General features: G+C 36.5%; 1 protein-coding gene across 2 annotated transcripts in view; it reads left to right on the top strand.

The window, feature by feature from the left end:
• The window catches only part of thoc2 (THO complex 2), a 108102-nt gene that overhangs the window by 42379 nt on the left and 49566 nt on the right, over nt 1-16157 (top strand). For both annotated transcript variants that reach the window (XM_067387932.1, XM_067388817.1), the window contains exons 16-20: nt 10715-10799; nt 12818-12911; nt 13292-13372; nt 13628-13724; nt 15794-15911. In XM_067387932.1, the coding sequence (XP_067244033.1) occupies nt 10715-10799; nt 12818-12911; nt 13292-13372; nt 13628-13724; nt 15794-15911 (475 nt within the window). The remainder of the gene's footprint in view (nt 1-10714; nt 10800-12817; nt 12912-13291; nt 13373-13627; nt 13725-15793; nt 15912-16157) is intronic.

Consider the following 16157-nt stretch of genomic DNA (forward strand, 5'->3'; position numbering starts at 1 on the left):
ATGACTTCCTTGTTCTATGAAGTCCCTCTTTCAGAAATACGTAACAAGTTCTGATTGTACCAGCGGTTCCTGTGTTGTGATTCGACAGCAGCTTAGCTTACCGGTTGTGGTCCATAAACAACGCCTTCTCCAGACAAAGAGGGAACTGCTCCATCTTTCAAGAATAATCTTTGTGCGAATCCGGCATTAAACTGATTGAGATTGAGGAAGCTGTCCTCAGCAAAATGTGCAGCGTTTCGACGACATGGCGACAAACACACTCTACAAACGCAACTCTTGCTCTTCTTCATGGGAGCGCAACAAGACCACGCCCCCTTTTTTGTGTATTCCTGTGGGCGGAGGTTAGTCAAAACACTTTTTTAGTGACGTCATTAAAGAAGGAAGTAGAGGGATGTAGTCCAAACTGGCCGTTCGATGTAGGCGACTTCTGTTAAATAAAATATCTCGCTTGGCATTGAACTTTGAGTTTTAAAATTTTACAGATTTTATTTATACTCTAACAACAACATTACACACTAACTAAAGTTTGAAACATGGGATCACGAAGAACGGGACCTTTAAAATGATATTGTGTGTTGGTGTGAATGCTAATACTGTCATCACTATAGTTATCTTAATGGTTTTTGTTCTTGGTGTGAACGGGCCTTTTAGTTTTTAATTTTTATATCTTTCCCTTCTGCTATCTGCATCCATTTACATATGGTGCCCAGTGACACAGTAAAGAAGTGAATAATGACAGAATTGTCATTTTTGAGTGGCCTCTTAAACACAAGTCCTCTTACTAGTCATCTAACAAACAGGATAATGTTACCTAGCTAACTTCTAGATCCTCAAAGCTGAGACGATTGATGCCATTCCTGTTTCTTATAGGTGGTTCTCTCAGAATTATGAGTAGTGTGGTTTTTAACTTCATCAGATGAGCTATCATGTGCTTGGAGTTTATCATGAGATTGGAGTTAAATGATGGCATTTGTTCCAATGGGGGGAAAAAATAAATAAATTATATATATATAATATATATATATATATATATATATATATATATATATATATATATATATATATATATATATATATATATATATATATATATATATATATATATATATTTATTAATATTAATTAATTATATGAAATTTTATATATATTTTTTTTTCATTGGAAATGCCATCATTTAACAAACTCCAAGCTCATGATAGGTCTGCCTTAAATTTTATAAATGGATATTTTAAATGGCGGTTTATTTTTTGGTGTTTTCACCTCTGCAGTCCCATTACTGACTGCAACCATTGCCCTTAGACTGAGTAGGTTTATGATGTTACATCACCGAGCGGTACAACTTTAACGGCAGTTCTCCTTGAACAAGGTTTTTATTGCTGTGTGTGTTCAGTTCCCTGCGCATATAGATGAGCTCTTTGAAAGGGTTTGCAGAATTGCTGCATCAGATTCTTTGCTTTCTTTTCAAGTGTGTTGAATAAATGATGATATTTTGGCAGATAATTGGATGGGGAGGGAGAGAGTGGAGAATGAACTGAGGCTAAACATGTCAAAAGCGTTCAGGGAGAAAGAGGGGGAAGCTCAAGGTCGCCTGTCAAACGGGCCAAGTCAAGCTCTCGCATGTGTCAGGGCTGCTCTCAACCGTTTAGTCTCTTTCATTGGATGCTGTTTGTAGCTTGTGCAAGTAGTTTTGCATTTTTGCTTGTTCAATTGAAAGTATCAAACTCATGAATATGACCAGACTAAGCTTAGGCCTTACAAGTGATACCTCTGTCCAATTTATTCTGCTTTTTAAATGGGAACATTTGTTTACTTTTTGCATGTACTGATTGTTTTTTTGTTGCAGTTATTTTTATGGTTAGCTTTTAGTTGTTCTGGTTAGTAATTTTTATTCTATGATAATCTATGGATTGTCAAGGCAGAAGTTGATTTGTAGTACTAGGCATGTGACAGTATTAGATTTTCATGTTGCGATTAATTGCTGAAGCTTTTATCACAGTATACGGTATTATCATGATATTGAAATAAGTTGCAAAAAAAGTGTTGTCATAGTATAATAGGTTTAAGAATTCTTTTTGTAATAACAAAAAGAACTCTGAATGTTTAAATACAATAATACAATACACAAAATATATAAAGCAAAAATTTTAGTTTAAATTTCATTAAAGTGCAAAAGAATTAGGCTATAAAGAACAACAGGTAACACTTCACAATAAGGTCTCATTATTTAATGCATTAAATAAGATTGAGCAATAGCTACATTTGTTATAGAAAGTTTTTTTTTTTTGTTAAAGGGATAGTTCACCCAAAAATGAAAATTTGATGTTTATCAGCTTACCCCCAGTGCATCCAAGATGTAGGTGACATTTTTTCTTCAGTCGATCACAAATGATGATTTTTAACTGCAACCGCTGCCCTCTGTCATTCAAATAATTGCAGTAGATGGGAACTTCATCTATAAGAGTGAATAAACCTTGCTTGGACAAATCCAAATGAAACCCTGCGGCTCGTGACGACACATTAATGTCCTAAGACACGAAACGATCGGTTTGTGTGAGAAACCGAAAAGTATTTATATAATTTTTTACCTCTAATACACCACTATGTCCAACTCCGTTCAGCTTCCTGCTAGTGAGGTCAAAAAACGCGTTGTGATGACGGAAGTGATGTCTCGCCCATATACTTCAATGAGCGCGAGACATCACTTCCGTTGTCAGAGCGCGATCTGACCTCACTCACCGGAAGCTGAACGGAGTTGGACATAGTGGTGTATTAGAGGTAAAAAATTATATAAATACTGTTCGGTTTCTCACACAAACCGATCGTTTCGTGTCTTAGGACATTAATGTGTCGTCACGAGCCGCAGGGTTTCATTTGGATTTGTCTAAGCAAGGTTTATGCACTCTTATAGATGAAGTTCCCATCTACTGCAATTATTTGAATGACAGAGGGCAGCGGTTGCAGTTAAAAATCATAATTTGTGATCGCCTGAAGAAAAAATGTCACCTACATCTTGGATGCACTGGGGGTAAGCAGATAAACATCAAATTTTCATTTTTGGGTGAACTATCCCTTTAATGCTAGTTGAGAAATACAACTGATCATTGTTTGTTTTATCTCAGGTCCATTAAATAAGTTCTTTTGATTTTAGTTAACATTAAGAATAATTAATGCTTTATAAGTATTTTTCATTGTCAGTTTGGTAATAATGAAATAACATGTTAACTAATGAAGCCGTATGTCTCAAAGTTTTACTGAACAATAACAAATAATCATAACATTTCAAATCATTAGGGCATGTTGTAGTCCAGATCAAAATATAAAAATGTTTAAGTTTGAAAATAAATAGCCTATTAAGTCTTTAAGTATCATGCATTTGGTGCTGTGGTGAACAACGAGAAAAAAAAAAAAAAACGTAAAAATGAATGGCTGTTTGAAGCATTTTAAAAACTTCACTAGCACAGTTGCTTTGTTTGTGGGGTTTGTGGGGTTTCCGGGGTAACCACTGCATTCTGCTGTTCCATCAGCACCCTCTGCTGTCAGAGAGTGAACGTGCACTTTCAGCATGTCTCCTTCCCTCGTTCCGCCATGTGCTTCTTGTGCACATTGGGCTTGTTTACATCTGAGCGCGTGAACCTTTGACGCAGAATACAGCGTTGTTGTGCATTTTATACAGTTGATGCATTAAATGCATTATAAAAATTTTAATACTTGGTAATAAATTATTATTTATAGTATTTTGAAATGTGCCTATGATAACAATATTGTGCATATTCATTATCGGCACATGTCAAACGTGTAAGGAACTATTTTTCTCATTCAGTATTCAGTTTCACTCTGAAAATATGTAGTCAGTCACAACTTCTGGTTCACGTTGATTTTTTAAATGCTTTATTTAGCTTTTAAGCTTTTTTTAAATTTATTTTTTTATATAAATCTGACCAAATTGGAGTAATTTTGCATGCACCATTTTCCATTCAGTGGCCTTACATGACTGTGTGTGTCTGTGCTGTCGGCTGCGAGACATTAGTTGAGTGTGTTATTGTAGGAGGTGCAGGTGGTGTGTTAGACTGCAGTGCTGCTGCGGAGGATCTGTGAGCACTGAGGCATAAATATAGAGGAGTAGCTCTTCATTCAGCAGGATGACAGGAGGAGGTGAAGAGACGTACACACTCTCCAAAATCTGCATTAGGCTTTCATCTGAGAGCTCAGTGCGTTCTTCTGCGTTCATACCGAGACACACAGGGTCTGTCTGACATAACATACTTCAGAATGTATACTGGACAATAGCCAGAAAAATACACAACTAGAGCACACTGTGCAATAATGTGTCCCACAATTCAATGTGCTTGAATTGGCCTTCCATTTTCAATGTCACAAATAAATGAAGTGATTTCAGCTACATTTGCAGTGTCTCACCCAATGAAACGGCATTCTAAAAACACGGTGGTCAAGTTAAAGTTCAACTCATGTTTAATAACTTAGCTTTTTTTCCCATTCCACTGCCCGTGTCTCGTTGTTTTTTTTTTTTACGCAATTGCGCATTTCTGAGTGAACAGCCGCTTAAAAGTATAGTTCATCCCTTTGCTTCAAAAGGCCTTTATTAACCCTCTGGAGTCGCATGGATTCTTCTTTTTTTTTTAATGGATGGGTGCATTTTGTTTTGTTTTAAAATTTTCCATTATAAACCTTGGAGGACTAAGGATATTTTTAAATATTATTTCCAATTGTGTTCACCTGAAAGAAGATGGTCTTATACACTTAGGATGGCTTGAGGGTGAGTAAGTCATGGGATAATTTTCATTTTTGGGTGAACTATCCCTTTAAGACTAGCAATGTGTTCTCTATGTCCATAGAGCATCACACCAGAGCACCATCTTGTGGTTGGATAATTTTCTTCTCTTAACTGTTATCATTGCTGTATTGTCAACATGTCTAATAGTAATATTAAATTTGAATAAATCGAAAAAAATCTGAGAAATCGCTTAGCCCTACAATTACTCCATTTGCTTTCTGTTAATCAAGTAATTTTCTAAAAATGTTTTCAAAATACACAAGCAAATTGTTGATATGAATAAAGAAACATAGTCTGCCTTCAGTATCTGAAAGTGATTTTAAGTATCTTGAAAGTTTCCTGACAAGTGCATTGATAGGTTTTCTCTTTTTCTCAGCATTATTGCTGTTTTATTTTTACTGCTGACATCATAGGCCGCTTCCTAATAGCTGCGTTTACGCTACTGCACAGATCTGTTTTGACATTTCAGATGTTCTATCAGTTTAACCCCTTAAGACATGACTCACTTTAGTTTAATGCACTTGCAACTCAAATTGCTTTTATGATGCAAAATTAATCTAATTACTTACCTGAAAATCCCTATAGCCTCATGCCGCTAACGCTCTTCAGAACAATCACAAAAAGTACACGGGCATTTGAAAGCAGCCGTCTATGTTGCATTCCAAACGGCATAAATAATGACTTCGTAGAGCATTTGGCAGAAAAAAAACAAACAAAACAAAACACTGAAATGCCAGCAAAACTGCACATTGTAAGCACTGCAACATCAAGCAAAAACCTGGGTTTCTCACCACCCATATACTACACAATGAAAACCATGATTGTCCTTGTAATTCACTTCAGCCTTTCCAAACATTATGTAAGATTAGTTACATTAGTTTATATAGCACTTTATTCAATAGATTGCTTTAAAGCAAGCAGCTTTACAGTATCAAACATGACAGTGTTGCTGTCAATTTCGATTAGAATTACAACTTCAGTTTCTACTATAAAGCACCTCTGCAGTGTGTTCATGTATTTACTTGTGTCTGACCTTGACGAGCTGAACAGAAGAAATTAACTGGAGAAGATTTCCATGTCAGAAGATGGAGTCTCAGAGCCACATCTACCTGTTATGTAATCACCACAGACAAATGGTAGTTCAAAGGTAGTTCACTTTTTTACCAGCTGGAGCTCTTTTACAGAATAAAGGTTCTTTGATTTAGCTTGAAGTATATCGAGCCTTAAGCTGAATTGTAAATTCTGAAGGTTTCAGAATCATGGAAGAGAGAATCAGCAAATCTTCTCCTACTCTTTCTTCCCCACAACTGTTTTTAAAGGTGCCCTAGAACTTTTTTAAAAGATGTAATATAAGTCTAAGGTGTCCCCTGAATGTGTCTGTGAAGTTTTCAGCTCAAAATACCCCATAGTTTTTTTTTTTTTTTTTTTAATTAATTTTTTTTTAACTGCTTATTTTGGGGCATCATTAACTATGCACCGATATATAGGTTGTGGCCCCTTTAAATCTCCCGCTCCCCCGTCCAGGAGCTCGCGCTTGCCTTGAACAGCATAAAAACAGTTCACACAGCTAATATAACCCTCAAAATGGTTCTTTACAAGATGTTCGTCATGCATGCTGCATGCATGCGTCGGATTATGTGAGTATTGTATTTATTTGGATGTATTACATTTGATTCTGAATGAGTTTGAGGCTATGCTGGGTGGCTAAAGCTAACATTACACACTGTTAGAGAGATTTATAAAGAATGAAGTTGTGTTTATGCATTATACAGACTGCAAGTGTTTAATATGAAAATAGCGACGACTCTCTTGTCTCCGTGAATACAGTAATAAACGATGGTAACTTTAACCACATTTAACAGTACATTAGCAACATGTTAACGTAACATTTAGAAAGACAATTCACAAATATCACTAAAAATCTCATGTTATCATGGACCATGTCAGTTATTATTGCTCCATCTGCCATTTTTCGCTATTGTTCTTGCTTGCTTACCTAGTCTGATGATTCAGCTTTGCACAGATCCAGATGTTCTGCCCTTGTGTAATGCCTCGATCATGGGCTGGCATATGCAAATATTGGGGGCGTACACCCGACTATGTTACATAACAGTCGGTGTTATGTTGAGATTCGCCTGTTCTTCGGAGGTCTTTTAAACAAATGAGATTTATATAAGGAGGAGGAAACAATGGAGTTTGAAACTCTGTGTATGTCTTTTCCATGTACTGAACTAGGGCTGCACGATTAATCGCATGCTATTCTCACGCGCATTTCGTCAGTAAAGCCGGTTCCCTGATTACCGCTAAATCACCATCACCTGCTTTCAAATGAAGCGGTATTTAATAGACAGAGCCGTAGATCACTGAAAAGCCACGCAATATCGCGTTCATATCGCAGATGAATCGCCTGCGATAATGAACGCGATATTGCGTGGCTTGTCCGTGATCCACGGCTCTGTCTATTAAATACCGCTTCATTTGAAAGCAGGTGATGGTGATTTAGCGGTAATCAGGGAACCGGCTTTACTGACGAAATGCGCGTGAGAATAGCATGCGATTAATCGTGCAGCCCTATACTGAACTGTTGTTCAACTATGCCATTATAAATTCAATATTTAATTCTAGGGCACCTTTAACATCTCTTTCTTGACTTTGATTGGGGTGCCAAAAGTGCATTTCAATGCCCTGATATACTCACAGTATACAAACTATGAACAAAAGGAAGTTGGAAATACATAACCAGAGATATACTGTTAGTGAACATCTAGCCATCCGCACTGCTTAAAGTATTGTTTAGATGAATATGTTATATGTGCTGCGCGCTTTCCTTTCAACAACAAAATAAACAAAAATCACCAGCTCTGCAGTTCAGCACTATAACCATGTCTTTAGTCAAAGCTCCATTACATTATTTCAATCTGAAGTGTGTGTGTGTGTGTGTGTGTGTGTGTGTGTGTGTGTGTGTGTGTGTGTGTGTGTGTGTGTGTGTGTGTGTGTGTGTGTGTGTGTGTGTGTGTGTGTGTGTGTGTGTGTGTGTGTGTGTGTGTGTGTGTGTGTGTGTGTGTGTATGTATATGTGTGTGTGTGTATATATATGTGTGTGTGTATATATGTGTGTGTGTATATATATATTTGGAACCACTAAGATTTTTAATGTTTTTAAAAGAAGTTGTCTGCTCACCAAGGCTACAGTTATTTCATTAAAAATACAGTAAAAACAGTAATATTGTGAAATATCATTACAATTTAAAATAACTGTTTTCTATTTGAATATATTTCACAAAGTAATTTATTCCTGTGATGCAAAGCTGAATTTTCAGCATCATTACTCCAGTCTTCAGTGTCACATGATCCTTCAGAAATCATTTTAATATGCTGATCTGCTGCTCAAGAAACATTTAATGTGTACAATTGTACACAATATTTGTGTAAAATATTTTTTTCAGGATTATTTGATGAATAGAAAGTTCAAAAGAACAGTGTTTATCTGAAATCGAATCTTTTGTAATATTATAAATGTCTTTACTGCCAATTTTGATTGATTTAATGCATCCTTGCTGAATAAAAGTGTTAATTTCTTTAATTTCTTTTCAAAAAAATAAAAATAAAAATTCTTACTGACCCCAAACTTTTGAACGGTAGTGTATAATTCTACAGAAGCTTTGTATTTCAGATAAATGCTGTTCTTTTGAAATTTCTATTCATCAAGGAATCCTGAAAAAAAAAAAAAAACAAGTACACAACTGTTTTCAACAGTGAAAATAATCATAAACGTTTATTGAGCAGCAAATCAGCATATTAGAATGATTTCTGAAGGATCATGTGACACTAAGGACTTGAGTAACGATGCTGAAAATTCAGCTTTGCATCACAGGAATAAATTACTTTGTCAAATACATTTAAATAGTACACAGTTATTTTAAATTGTAATAATATTTCACAATATTACTGTTTTTTTTACTGTATTTTTAATTAAATAAATGTAGCCTTGGTCAACAGACGAAACTTATTTTAAAAACATTAAAAATCTTAGTGGTTCCAAACTTTTGGACTGTACTGTATGTATGTATATGTGTATATATGTATGTATGTATGTATGTATGCATATATATGTGTATATAAATAATAGAGAGAGAGAGCATATTTCACAGTAGATTGCTTTAAAGCAATCACCTTTACAGTATTAAACATGAAAAAAAACAGTGTCAGTGTCTCTTGATTTAAAATTACAACTTGAGTTTCTACTATCTGGCTTTGATAGACTGAACAGAAGAAATTAATTGAAGAAGATTTCCATGTCAAAGAAGGCGGAGTCTCAGAGCCACACCTGCCTGTTACACGTCATTTCGTTCTTCGATTCGCTTGAAGTATATCGGGACCCTAAGAAACATGTTAGATTCATACTAGTGAGACAGCTGATGTCCTGTGCTTCATGTGAGCTTTATTAGACTGCTGGGTATCAGAAGATGTCATTAGAGCTTGTTCATTGTGCTCTGAAGGTTAAGCAAACCAATTAGGCCACCTGATGTGACGTGGGGAATGCTCAGGAACACACACACGCAGGGCTCCCTTATTAAGACCAATGACACCGTCATAGCTGAGCAGTCAGCAGCTTCTGTCTGCTCACCAGCTCAAATGGAAACTCTACAATGCCAGTGCTGGCTCTGTGCCCTCCTCCTGTGTGTGTGTGTGTGTGTGTGTGTGGGTTTTCCCCCAGCTACTTTATTAATTGACTTTTTAATTGGCCCTTTTGTGCCACACTTCAGACAAAGCTGGTCTGCAGGAAAACACGGCCCCCCCACGCTCACAATTAATGGCGTTATAAAGAACAGCCCAAGAGGCGCTGTGTGTCATGTGACAGTCCATCATGCACCTACTGGCATGTGTGATAAGAAATCAGCATAGAGGCGTGAAGACTCATGAAACATGAACGAGACGGGACGCGGACAGCCGTCCACTCTCACCGATAACTGACACACCGGTCTGTCACTTGTCATGATGTGAACATTCTAATTAATGCAAGAATCACAACACTGGAGCAGCCATGTTAGCTAGTGGTCGAACAATGGGTTTTTCCCTGTCTAAAAGCCTGTTCACACCAAGACGAAAACTGTACCAAATATCAGCTGTGTTGAGCTTTGTGTGATTATAATTGCTGGATTTTTTTTGCTGTCAGATCCAGTAGAATTGGCTGCTTCATCTTTCAAAAAAGTTTCTTTGCGATCTTTCCGTTACGTTGTGCTTAATTTACAAAACAAAATGCCCCAACCAAACGTATAATCCTCAGACACAATTTGGGTCGCTATTAAAATAAATCATCCACTTTTAATTTTTCATTTGTCTTGTCGAAAGACTCAATTGTGTGGAGTCTGTCAGAAACTGAATGTGCATCTGTATACTGTATTCAGTGTATACAGCATTAGTGAGTTATGATAGTTCTATTTGCTTTGACACAATTCTCACACCCGGTGTAGGCAAGTGTCAGCCGTTAAGCGACTGAATGCCAGTGGGCGGGGCCTATGGTGTAATGTATAACTGTTCGTTGATGTCTTGCTGTAGAGGCAGTCATATGCAAATGTATTGCCAGTGTTGCATCACAGATCCTGCAATATCAAAACGAGCTGTTTTGAAGCTTGACTAAATAAATGCTTTGTTTATAATGAGGAGGATGTTTTAAGCTCGGAAACTTACAGGATGCTTTAATGGTACAAAGACCTCTTATATGTCAAAAGATAAAGGCAAATTTGACTTCTTGTGTCATGACCCTTTTTAAATGGACAAGTGGACAGTGGTTTTTAGTTAGTATAACCAATTTATAGGTGTGTCTTTAGTCGACGGTGAGCATATAAATGATTAATTGTCTGTTTGGTGTTTAAGTGCCACTCTTTCTCATTTTTCCCTTCTCTATGAATTTCTTCCCCAGGCGACTGACTAAAGAAAATGTGAAGCCCTCAGGAAGGCAGATCGGAAAGTTAAGCCACAGTAACCCCACCATTCTCTTTGATTATGTGAGTATTTTATTGCTTGTGACGGCCATAATGGTGCGCTAGACTAATGACATGCTTTTACGGGGCTCCTTTATAATCTGCAGTATGCCATCAATTTTCATTGCTCCTCAGATTAAAAAGCATGCATATGAGCTCAGACCAGTGGCCTAATGCCCAACATCAGAATGAAAGAATGAAAACAAGGCTAAATTTAGGCTGTATTAGTCAGCAGGCTAACGGTAATCACATGCATCTCCATCTAATGTAAGAAATTTATGACTGGGCCGACCACGGCTGACAGATCTTCATATATACCAGAAAGTTTTCATCACGGTGCTCCTTTCTGCTGGGTTAGTTCTAAAGAAGTCTTGTTCTGCTGTTCATGCTGTGCACGTCTTCAGCGATGAGAGACTCAACGAGTTTTGCTCTCGTATACTGAGAAGAAAAGATTTGGAAGTGGCTGATGTTGGCAAGCCTTTGAGTTCATTAGCATTTCTGAAAAAAAATTCAGAAGATTCAGTGGTGAAATAAAAGATCAGCTCTGACGAAGGCTGTTATTCAATCACTGGCAGAGGACTGTGCTTTTCTTATGCCTTTCCTCAATTTATGAATGCCGAGAAAGAGAGACCACTGACTGATGCTGCTGCCACTGAACTTACAAACACTTGCCACAGTTGAACATGAAATTAGAAAAAAAAAAAAAATGAATAAATGTCCCTTGTCTAATTGTACAATGTATTTTACCACATGCTTAGGAAGCATAATTAGTGGTGTGTGCAAAGACAGGCATCACTTACTGTTTAGACATTGACCGATTATTAAAGGGTTATTTCACCCAAAATGAAAATGTCATTTATTATTCACCCTCATGTCGTTCTACACCCGTAAGACCTTCGTTCATCTTCGGAACACAAATTAAGATAGTTTTGATGAAATCCGATGGCTCAGTGAGGCCTCTATTGCCAGCAAGTTAATTAACACTTTCAATGCCCAGAAAGCTACTAAAAACATATTTAAAACAGTTCAGTACAGTAGAGTGATTCTACCTTAATTTATAAAGACGATAATACTTTTTGTGCACCAAAAAAACAAACAAACAAAATAACTCATCATGGCCGATTTTAAAACACTGCTTTGAATCTTTTGTTTCGAATCAGTGGTTCAGATCGCGTGTCAAACTGCTGAAATCACCTGACTTTGCCGTATTTTTGGGTAAACTAACCCTTTAAAAAAAAAAAAAAAAAAAAAAAACTACTACTAATACCAATTACTTTTATAAATGTTTATGCCTGATAAGTGCTATTCAGAACAATTACTGATTTTTATTTAATATATTACATCTGTGAATACACAACAGGGTTTTTTGTGGATCTGATATTACCAAATCAGTATCTGAAGGAAAAATGCTTAAATATTAAAAATATCTGTAAAACCGATTATCGGTTGATCTCTATTACTGTTGAGGACATACCAAACACACATGGAACACACTAGCAACCCAAAAGTAACACTCTGGCAAGAGGAGGAGATTTTTACAGCCTCAAAAAGCACCTAAAACAAAAAAGCCAAATCTGATAGACACACAGTTGTAAAATCCAGTCAATTGCAAATGAATGAAATTATGTCCTTCTATATATTTTTATGTTTCAGTTGAAAATGATACATTATAAAAGTTAAATGATGTCATTTTAAAGAGAATTTATTTTTAGCAGAATTTTGAGTGACACTTGACTAAAGACATGGTTATTGATGTGAGGGAGTTAAAGCTATATTTTACACCAGCCTGTTTAATTTTAAGAGTGTAAAATGGTAGGTAACAATTTGACTCTTTTTGTCACAAAACATAAATAAATAAATCACTTAAGTGGAACTACGGAGAATAAAAATAAAAATGCAGGTTTAAAAACAAAACAACGACAAAAAAGTGGATAACGGGGCTTTATTTGCATTTTTTTTTTTTATTTTATTTTATTGAGTGAATCATTGAATGAGACCTCCATTGTTAGGGTAATGAATGTAATGTTGCTCTTTTCTTTCAGATTCTGTCTCAGATCCAGTGGTATGACAACCTGATAACTCCAGTGGTGGACTCTCTCAAATACCTCACCTCTTTAAACTACGATGTGCTGGCCTGTATCCTTTCAGACGGCTATAATAATTACACTCCTCCTGCATAATAATCTTCCCCCTCCGCTAATAACAGCTCTCCCAGGAACTTGCTGATCTCCTCGAATCTCCCGTAATTTGTGTGATTAAAATAGCATGTAATCGCTCACCTTGACTTCATCATCATCACCGAAGCTGACAGCTTTGTGTGTTTAAAATGAGGGAAAAAGTATTCCTGCAGTTTGGAGAGCAGCAGAGTAAAATAGACTGTTAATTTTCATTTGAACTTGCCAAAACAATGACTGACCGTATGAGTAATAGTCTGAACAGTGTCTGCCATTTATAGCGAATGTGTTATCTTTAAAGAGCGAGACGTGGTGTGTTTGAGCCCTTGACCATGTGGGCAGATTGCATTATTGAAGCTTTAGCCAACCCAGAGAAAGAAAAGATGAAACATGATGACACGACCATTTCATCATGGCTGCAGAGTGAGTGCCGCATTTCCTCCCTTCCTCTAAAACACCTCTTCGATGTGCCGAGATGCTGAATAAATTGAACTTCCATCTGACATTCTTAATGGACGTTAAATGTCATTTCTTTAAATGCTTTGGCCCTGCTGCTGGAGTGTGTCCGGAAACCAATTTGGAGCACAAATGCGTGACATTCTTGACTTGCCCTCTTACAGATTCTAATGCTCATTCTTATGGTAATATTTTGCTTTTATCATCACGTCTTTCCCATAGGCCTTGCTAGTCTTTGTGGAGCGGTTTTCAGGAAATATCCCATTGAGTTGGCTGGTCTTCTCCAGTATGTGACCAACCAGCTGAAAGCAGGCAAGAGGTACGCATGTATGTTTGTTGTTTTGTGGTCTGCTCTTTAATGTGCCACAATGGTGGCACATTTAATTAAAGCTGATCATGTGTTACTATACAAAACTAACTGCTCAGGACAAACAAGGGACACATGATCAACTTTCACAAAACAAAAAAAGCTGTGGATCATCCACATAATGACACAGAATCAAGTGTATGTAAACTTGCACATGGAGACGTGAAGTGGAGACATTTTTATAAATTCCATTTTTGTTTTGTGGACTATATGTAAACATCTGTTGTGTGAAATGGATTACTTAGGACCCTACTAAATAAAATTAATAAAATACTCATGCAGACCTACAAAAAAATTAAGGGGCTATATGTAGAATTCAGAAACCCTTGTTATTAGCGACACCTGTGGCTGTTAACAACTTATTGCTCGTGCTCACATAACGTACAAGAGATTGAAAGTGATACAAGGCCCTGATATACTTGTGGCGTAGTTCTTTTTCATTCTTTGCTTAGAAGTGAAAGAAGTTGGAAAATTTTTTGCAGTGATATACTGTTAACGAACATCCTGATGCTGTCCACACTGTTGAGCGAATGTTTCGATGAATGTGTAATTATGTGCTGTGCACTTTCCTCTCAATAACAAATTTAACACACAACAAAAAATGACAGCAGTTAAGAAAGCATCAGTTCATAGCAATGTGGATATTTACACAAGCCCTGTGATTCATCAGCATCATGTCGACAAATTAGGTAATTCAAATTTCACCCGTTATGATAGTATAATCCAACTATCATAAGTATCTGTATCACATAAGAGATTTCATTCATTCATTCATTCATTCATGGTTGAATATAAGACATTGTAGTAATATGAGGACCACATCTGGAATATGGCCAGTACTCTAGGAGGAAAAATCTCACAACCCAAATTAATACTTTTTATACAGCCGTTTTTATCAGTGTATCCTTAAAGTACAGGAAGACATTTATGACTTTGTAAAAATCTTAAAAACACCTAAAAGTCAGTGTTTTGACATTTAAAGTTGCCCTAGAACCAGTTTTTACAAGATGTGATATAAGTCTAAGGTGTCCCCTGAATGTGTCTGAAGTCTTAGCTCAAAATACCCCATATATTTTTTTTATTTATTTATTATTTTTTTTTTAATTATTAATTATTTTGGGGCATCATTAACTATGCACCGATTCAGGCTGCGGCCCCTTTAAATCGCATGCTCCCTAAATTCAATTTTTGATTCTAGGGCACATTTAACTTCTTTATTTCAAGTATTCAGTAGCCAGGACAGATTAGTTGTAGATTTTGAATGGCAACAATTACAGAATGTTACGATTATGTAAGTGACTAGCATTTTGGTACAACAGTGTTCATATAAAACTCAAACCTGTTCACATCAATTTAACATGAAGTAGATGCATGAAATGTGCTGTGTTTGCAACACTGGTGCACAGTTCAAATGGCCAGTATATTAACTATGCAGCAATTAACAATTAAAATGGCATATTCCTGAACTGAAGTGGCTAATTCCAGTGCCTGGCTGAGAGAACAGTATTTTCTACATATGTGTAAGAATCAATGTTAATAATATGTGGGTTCTCCTTCAAGACTCCGGAGAGACGTGTGTAGGCAGGCAGTTAAAGTCAATGCTTACAGACAGGAGAATTGACTTACCATTATTCTGAAACCTGGATTGAGCTTCATGCATGTAAATGGGCCATATGGGTTGGATGCATGTTAGATAATGGATTTGACTGGCGATGCTGATTCTGGTGGGAAAGTGATTTCTCATTAAGATAATTTTATTTCTGAACATAAAAACAATCAAATGTTACATTAAAATGTGCCAGTGCTGGCAAATTGTTCTAGTTAACAACATAGTGTTAACATAACAGAGTAGTCTTCTTTTTGGTTAAAGTTGTGATCCAGAAATGTATCGCGGTTCTGTTCTGAAAGCAGGGGGAAATGGCTATGCTAATGCTGCTGTGCATTAAGGATGAGGAACTTCTAAAATTTGGCTTTGGTTTAATCAAAGTCTTCAATTATTCATGTGCTTTGTATTGTGCTAGTTTTGACCTGCTGATCCTGAAGGAGGTTGTGCAGAAGATGGCAGGAATTGAGATCACAGATGAAATGACTGTGGAGCAGCTGGAGGCCATGACGGGCGGAGAGCAGCTTAAAGCAGAGGTACGTCACACCTTTTTGAAATATATTCATCTTTTTTTTTTAGAAAACAGAGCACATTTACACACATACATACATTCTTAAGAGTGGCTTATGTGTCATTGCATTAGATTAGAGCTGCACCAACATTTCAGGTGTGGAAAGTGCTAGAAGTGTGATTGTGCTATTATTTAAAATTGATTTTAAAATGCCACTTGCTTTGATATTATTTATTAACATTTTTAAGAGTGTTCAAAGGGGCCGCTGTGT

The sequence above is a fragment of the Chanodichthys erythropterus genome, chromosome 1 (assembly GCF_024489055.1).
Source record: "Chanodichthys erythropterus isolate Z2021 chromosome 1, ASM2448905v1, whole genome shotgun sequence".
Classification (NCBI taxonomy): Eukaryota; Metazoa; Chordata; class Actinopteri; order Cypriniformes; family Xenocyprididae; genus Chanodichthys; species Chanodichthys erythropterus.